The 7,687-nt window shown below is 34.0% G+C and overlaps 1 protein-coding gene across 1 annotated transcript; it reads right to left on the reverse strand.

The window, feature by feature from the left end:
* Positions 1–352: 352 nt before the first annotated feature.
* On the reverse strand, positions 353–3,202 carry LOC145798156 (receptor-like protein EIX1). The gene has a single exon (XM_082885657.1). The coding sequence runs from the start codon at positions 3,200–3,202 to the stop codon at positions 353–355; it is 2,850 nt and encodes a 949-aa protein (XP_082741783.1).
* Positions 3,203–7,687: the final 4,485 nt, after the last annotated feature.

The raw sequence follows: 7,687 nt of genomic DNA on the forward strand, positions 1-7,687 counted from the left end.
TCTTAGCAAACTAAACAATGCGAACCTTCTCAAAAGGAAACAACAAAGTACATCAATTATTACACATAATTATTTATAAGGGAATAAATGAGCAATTCCTTCAATTACAAATATAGTGACATTTTAAAGTGAAATTACAGAAATTGTACCAAATATCATCAAGAAATCGAAAATAAGCAATTCTCCAACGCATCTTGAATAGTAAAGGACCCACCACAACCCAAAAACCAACAACAAATCCAAGTGCCGATATCGCATAAAACCACACTTCTGGAAATCCCTCTCCTTCTTCATTGCCTCCATGTCCAACTTTAGGTATTGGCTTGTTTGTGTCGCAATTTAGGAGTGGAGGTCAACAAAGTTTGTTGCCGACAAAGCTGGAGTTCTCTAAGCTTTGAAGCTGAGTACTTAATGGAATTCGTCCTATCAAATTATTATAAGACAAGTTCAAGTGACTCAAGAATGTCAAATTTGACATGCTCAAAGGAATTTCACCATAAAGTTTATTTAGAGAGAAATCCAGAGATTCAAGTTGTTCCATATCACCAATATTCTCTGGGATCTTTCCCGTAAAATTATTTCCCGACAGATTCAATGAATGCAACCCTACTAGACTAGTTATTCCCTTGGGGATCTCTCCAGATAAATTGTTTTCAGAAAGATCCATGCTTGTAACCAAGTTAAGGGTGGTGGTATATTCGACCTCTCTTCCTTTGGTCACCAAAAATGCATTTTCTACCTCCATTCCTTTGGTCAACAAAAATGCATTTGGTATAACTACACTTGTGTTATTGAATGTGTGATAAGAAATGAGACTGCTTGAATTTTGTTCTTTTGCCATGGCCATAAAGTTGTTGAAACATTTTGGCACAAATTTTGAGAGATTATTATGTGCGAGATCCAAGATTTGAAGAGAACTTGGACGACATAGCTCATATGGAATGCTACCTTGAAACTTATTTGAACGCAGGTTAAGAACTACCAATTTCAAAAATGAATTCCCCATCCAACTAGGTATGCTTCCAATAAATTCATTTCCACCAAGATCAATGAGCACCAGATTTATGCAATGTTGTAGAGATTGCGGTAGTTTCCCTGAGAGGTTGTTATGTCGCAAGTGCAATGATTTGAGGGAAGCTAAATGTCCAATAGACGGTGGAATGGTACCAATCAATTTGTTATTTTCTAATTTTAAGACTTGCAAATATTGCCAATCTTGCCAACAATTAGGAATTTTTCCAGACAAATAATTGTTTCCAAGATTAAGAACAGTCAGTAAATTTTGTTTCCTTATCTTACCACATAAGGCGTGGTAAACAGATCCTAAAAAAGAATTATTTGAAAAATCTAACCATACCACACTAGAGGAGATGAATGGTAACATACCCCTGAAGTAATTGAAACTCAGGTCAATCACAAAAGCACTAATGAGAACCTTAAATTTCCTTGGAATCTCTCCACGAATTTGATTATGAGAGAGATTTAATTGTGAAAATTTGGAAATTTTGGGCCAAAACCATTGCGGAATGGAATCAGAAATTCCTATGTTGGATATGTCCAATGCTTCCAATTGTCCTTGGTATTGAAGCCAAGCTGGAAATTGCGGTCCTAATTGCCAAGAGGCCAACATCAAAGCTCTAACTTGAAAAGTGGGGATCCAACCATCATGCACTTTCAAAGTTAAATCATTCCCACTTCCATCTAAGCAACTTAATCTTGTGAGATTGGCAAAATGAATCTCAGAAACAACACCCTCCATCAAATTATGAGATACATCTAATGTTTCTAATTTTGCAAGTTGCCCAAGACTTTCAGGAAGAGTTCCATTCAAATGATTATAGGAAAGATGTAACGTTGCCATAGATGATAATCTTTCCATCGACATTGGTATGTTTCCCTCAAGTTGATTGTGTGACAAGTCAAGGCTAATGAGGGAAGTCAAGTTTCCTATGGCTCCTGAGATTACACCTTGCAAGGAAGTGAAAAAATTATAGGACAAATCTAGATCTCTAAAACTAGTCATGTTTAGAAGGCCAATTGGAATTGGTCCCTGAAACTTATTGTAGCCTAAGTCTAGAACAACAAGGTCTTTGAGGCTATACAACTCGTTGGGCGATGATGAATTCAGATTATTTCCAGAAGCATAAAACTCTTTGAGAGAAGTCATGTTTTGAATACCATTGGGAATTGGGCCATAAAAGTTACAATCACAGATATCTAGGGAAACTAGATGATTCAGACTAAAAACCCACTTAGGTATAGACGATGCAAAATTGTTACCAAAAAGGTCGAGGATATGTAGTGATGTAGAGTTAATGGTAGTTGAAGGAGAAGAATATTTGATATCACAAAAAGCTAAGTGCAATTCTACCAAAGAAGGAAGCGAGCTTATCATCTCTAGCCAATCCACTGCTTTGCTAAGGTTTACCCATGACATATCAAGGTGTTGTAATGAAAGAAGACCTGAAACCCAGTGTAAATACTGTGATTCAATTTCAAAAAAAGTACCTTGAAGACCAAGATAACGCATCATGGTGAGATTGCCTAGTTGATGAGGAATGGCTCCGCTGAATCCGGCATTAGACAAGTCGAGGTACCTCAAACTTCCAATAGAGCCAATGAAGCTAGGAATGCGAATCCCTCCAAAATCATTCCAGCTCAAGTCCAGATAACGTATCATGGTGAGATTTCCCAGTTGATGAGGAACGGCACCGCTGAATCCGGCATTAGACAGGTTGAGGTACCTCAAACTTCCAACAGAGCCAATGAAACTAGGAATGCGAATCCCTCCAAAATCATTCTGGCTCAAGTCCAGATAACGGATGCGCTTCAAATCGAGCAAAGAAGGATTTATTTTACCTCCTAACTCGTGATAATGCCAGCAAGCTTCATATTCAGAATAATTTCCATTATAATGACAATAAGCATCACTATAATTATTGGAAAGGTGGATCTCATGGACATGACCAGTGATGTTGTCGCAGACAACTCCGGACCATTGACAACAGTCATTACCAGCCCACGAGGACAACCTGTTCGAAAGGTCTTTAAAATCTTTCTTGAATTTTAGAAGCGCTAGCTTTTCGGTTTTGGAGCAAACAATGTTGGAGTTTCCATTGCAAAAGCAATTATGAAATGTTGCAAAGGTGAGAAAGCAAAGGTAAAAAACAATTGCTGCAATTCTCATGGATGATGAACCCATGATAAACATGCAACACAGCACAATTTAGTATTCGGTGTATTTGTGACTTAATGTCGAATGTTATTCGCGCTATATATAGTGCGTTTTTCCTGGCCAGACCTTGGCTGGTCAATCTGGGGAGATATTTTAAATGACTTTTGTGTAATAATCCAAAGGAAAATTTTACAATCTTTGATCTTTCTCACTTATATCTCCATCAAAGTATTAGTGCCTAGCTAAGGAATGAAATTTGAGTTTGGATAAGCACACATCATTTTCTATTATATATTATATAGTTTATTTAGAATGAGAGTGGGGTTTACGCATGTAAATTTCATTTTTATTGTGGATAGACGGTAATATATACATATATATGTATTTCAAAATTATAGTATTTTATTTTTCATATTTTTTATTTTTATGATTTTTTTTAATATTTTAAACTATTTTTTTTCTCTTTAGATACACATAATTTAGACACGCTTAAAAAATGTAATATTTTTGAAACAATATAAATAAATAAAAACGCTAGATAAATACAAAAGAATATGAAAATATATATATCCTTTTGTATTTAGGTTATATGCATCTAAAAATAAAAAATAAAAAAAAATATTGAATATTAAAAAAAAAACACTAAAAAAATAAAAATAAAAAATACAATTTTCAAAAAACCATTCCAAACCAAACTCTTATCGTTGTGGTTGGTAGGGGAATTTAGAAAAGAAAAAGAAAAAAAATAAGTAAAATGTGAATAAAATATATTTGCATTAACTCATCCATGAAAATGTAACAAGCTCTAGTGCAATTCATGTCATTCTTCCTCATGACGTGAAATTCACGTCAATATAATGTCTTTGGTTTTATTTTTTTGAATTCAGCTTTTTGAAAATTGAGTTTTTTTATTTTTCGTATTTTTTTGTTTTTAGTAAACATTTTTAAAATTTTAAGCAATTTTTTTTTTTTTTTACTTTTTTAGACGCACCTTACTTAGATGTATCTAAAAAGTAAAATATTTGTGAAAAAATATTTCAAAAATTAATAAATACACAAAAATATGAAAAATATACTGAATTTTCATAATTTTTTTGTATTTTTGGTATTTAGTGAATTTTTTAAATATTTGTTTCACGAAAATTATACCTTTTAAGTATATTTATGTTAGGTGTGTCTAAAAATTAAAAACATTGCTTAAAATATTAAAAAAATTCAGTGAAAACCAAAAAATACAAAAAATAAGAAAATAGAATTTTTTGAAAAATATTTTTAAAAAATCCAAACCAAGCAATTGATAAACATTATTGAAAATTTTAGTTTCATAGAAATTGATATGTAATATGAATAATTTCTTTTTATCTTCACACATTTTATAAAAAAAATAATTTGGAGAATATTCCAAAAATTTAAGTATGTTTATGAAATTTTTGGAATGGTTGCATAGAAATTAATATTTATTAAATTACATATTCTAAATATAGTGATGAAGTTCTTAATATAGAGTCGTGAAACTTAATGGAAACCGAAAGTTTTTGGTGGTTTCAATTTTGATTCATTTTTAAAATTTCACGATTTGGATTGATCCATAAATTTAGAGAATAATAACAACTAATTTGATTGTTAATTTACCTCAAAATCAAACTAAATTTATCTAACCACCCATATTGTTGCCCTTCTCATGGATGAAAAAACGATCCTGACCACAACTTTTCAATCTATGTCTGTGAATTTAGAATTTTAGTTAAAAAATCAAAAATTTAATATTAAGGTCAACTTATTCTTTCTATTTTTTTTTTACATAATTTTTATAAAAATTTTAAAATATATATATTTAAAAAGTCAATTCCCAATGGACGAAAATGGATTTTGCATTTGTGATCCTATGAGATATTTTAAGCAACTTTTTTTGCAACAATCCAAATTGACTTGACTTGGGCTGTGTTAAATGAATGCAAGGGGAATAAAAATAAAGAAAATTTTCATCAGATATACATTTAAAAATAAAGAAAATTAGTAGAACGTCTATTTTAAGGAAATTGTTTAGTCATAAATTTTATAAAATATAGCTACTAATAATGTAATTTATTAGATTACGTCAATTGATAAAATAACTTAAAGGTAATCTAATCGATTATATATTGATATCTAATTATATTTCAATTTCAAAATTTAAAAATAATAAAAGAAAAAAAAATCAAATTTATTGATATATTTTTTATGTTCATGAAATACTTTTTTCAAAAGTGCTTATATGAGAAATTTTATTTAATTAGTAATGTAGAAAAATTACATCAATTTTTTTGGCACATAACTTGATCGGCACCTCTAGACAATTTTTAATTTCCCCCTTTAATTCAGAGATGTGAGATGTAAATTTTTCTACATAAACAATGTTATATAGATAATGTACAAAAAAAAATTTAAATAAATTCCAAACAAAATTTAGTGAAGCATAATTTCAAATTTATTTATAAGAAAAAAGATGTAAACAAGGACTATAACAAAGATAATTAAGACTGAAATATGTGTCAAAGTCCCACTACAATAGCTCTGTCAAAAGTCAAGAAGACAATTATGGTGGGAGGGAGTACACGAAGCGCGATCCAAACGGATTAGGAAGAAGATAGCCATTTCTTGTAACGTATATTTTAAGAAGACAATTATGGGAGGGAGTACATGAAGCGTGATCCAGACGCATTAGGAAGAAGAAAGATTTCTAATGTGTATTTCACTTCATGGGAAATTTTATGGTACAGTGTGCTATGAACTTTTGGTTATGATTTTTATTTCTTTAGTTATGATTTATTGTTTTTGTTAATTATGATATATTGTAATATTATTTGTAATATTATTTATGACATTATTTTAGTTAGAATTTGAAAATTGTTGGTTACACCTCATGTGATATTTGGTTATAAGTCAATTTTTTTAATTTTTTTATTTTAGCTATAATTTACATAGTATTGATGCCCCATTTGGGATAAACTTTTTTTGCCTGACTATTTTACTATTTTAATCTGACTAAAAAAGTTTGTATAAGATAATGTGGGAGCCGAATTTCGCTAGATCAATAGGGACGAATGAACGAGTCCAGTCCGGGACATAATATTTATTCGGCATTGATCCTAATCAATAGAAGAGCCGAATAAAATAATCGGCGTTCCAACTAGTGGAACAAAGGCCGAATAGAAGTACATGTAAAGGATCGAGGATGGGCCTGGCCCTAGGGCCCAAAGAGAATAATATAAACACAGGATCATCAGTCAGAGAAAGGTAGGTGAGAACTAGTGTGCTTAGCTTAAGATACAAGTAATCAAGAGTATACACTGACTTATCCGTCAGAGTGCTAATTCTGGCACCCCCGACCGGAGTGTTCATTCCTTTTCAGGTGACTAGCTGAGGATCATGAGCGTCCCCCAGGATCTGAAGAGTATTTCCAAACCACTTCCCCACAATTGGCGCCGTCTGTGGGAATACTCAAATACATCCATGGCGGGCGTAACGGAAGACCCTCCGATAGTCACTGACGAAACCACATAGAGAGATGACCTCACTCCAACAAACATGCTTCGACTGGAGACTATCGCCGCAAGGCGCACCTTGAACTTCGCCTCACCCTCGACTTCAGCGTATGAGACAATGCAAGCGATCATGGAACAAGCAAAGCAAAACGAACAGAGGTTGGAGAATATGATCGCTGAGAATGAACGTCTCCGTCAGGATTTGACCTTAGAAGTGGCAAAGTCCAAACAAGCTGTACGCCCAGATCCGAAACGACCTTTGAGGGTAGGTGGTCAACGGCCTCGAGCCTGACAACAAGACACTGATAGCGACTCCGACTCATTATCCTCGAAGCCCAAGAAGAAGGGACGACCCGAAACTACCAGTTCCTCTGAAGAGAGTCCACGTATAAGGCATAAGCGAAGAAGAAACAGTTTAGACGAAGAAGACCAGCACGATCCCTTTGTATGACGGATTACAAGGGCAGTGCACCCAAGAAATTCAAAGCACCATCATTCACCTTGTACGACGGTAAATCAGACCCCACCGATCACATCTGCCATTACAAGCAAGCCATGACACTGCATGCAGACGACGAGGCTTTCATGTCAGAATATTTCCAAGTAGTTTGGGACCACTGGCTGTCAGGTGGTATTATAAACTGGAGCCGGCTTCGATCAAGAACTTCCACCAACTCCAAAAATCCTTCAGGGCCAGGTTTATCACTAATGAGGTCCAGCCAAAGCAGGCCGACTCCCTCTAGGCAATGCAGATTCAACCGGGGGAAACTCTTCGTGCGTATTCGGCGCGGTATTGGGAGTGTTTTAATCTGGTAGATGACGCTTGCAATGACTCCATGGCCATTATCGCCTTTAAGATGGGATTACATCCCAACAGTGCCCTCCGCAGCTCTTTGACCAGGTGGCCCCCAAAAGCAGTCTGGTCGTTGATGAAGAAAGTTGAGGAATACTATAAAGTGGAAGATGACGCCTTGCGGGTTAAAGCCGG

The sequence above is a fragment of the Camellia sinensis genome, chromosome 1 (genome assembly GCF_055761805.1).
Source record: "Camellia sinensis isolate YWXY chromosome 1, ASM5576180v1, whole genome shotgun sequence".
In the NCBI taxonomy this organism is placed as follows: Eukaryota; Viridiplantae; Streptophyta; class Magnoliopsida; order Ericales; family Theaceae; genus Camellia; species Camellia sinensis.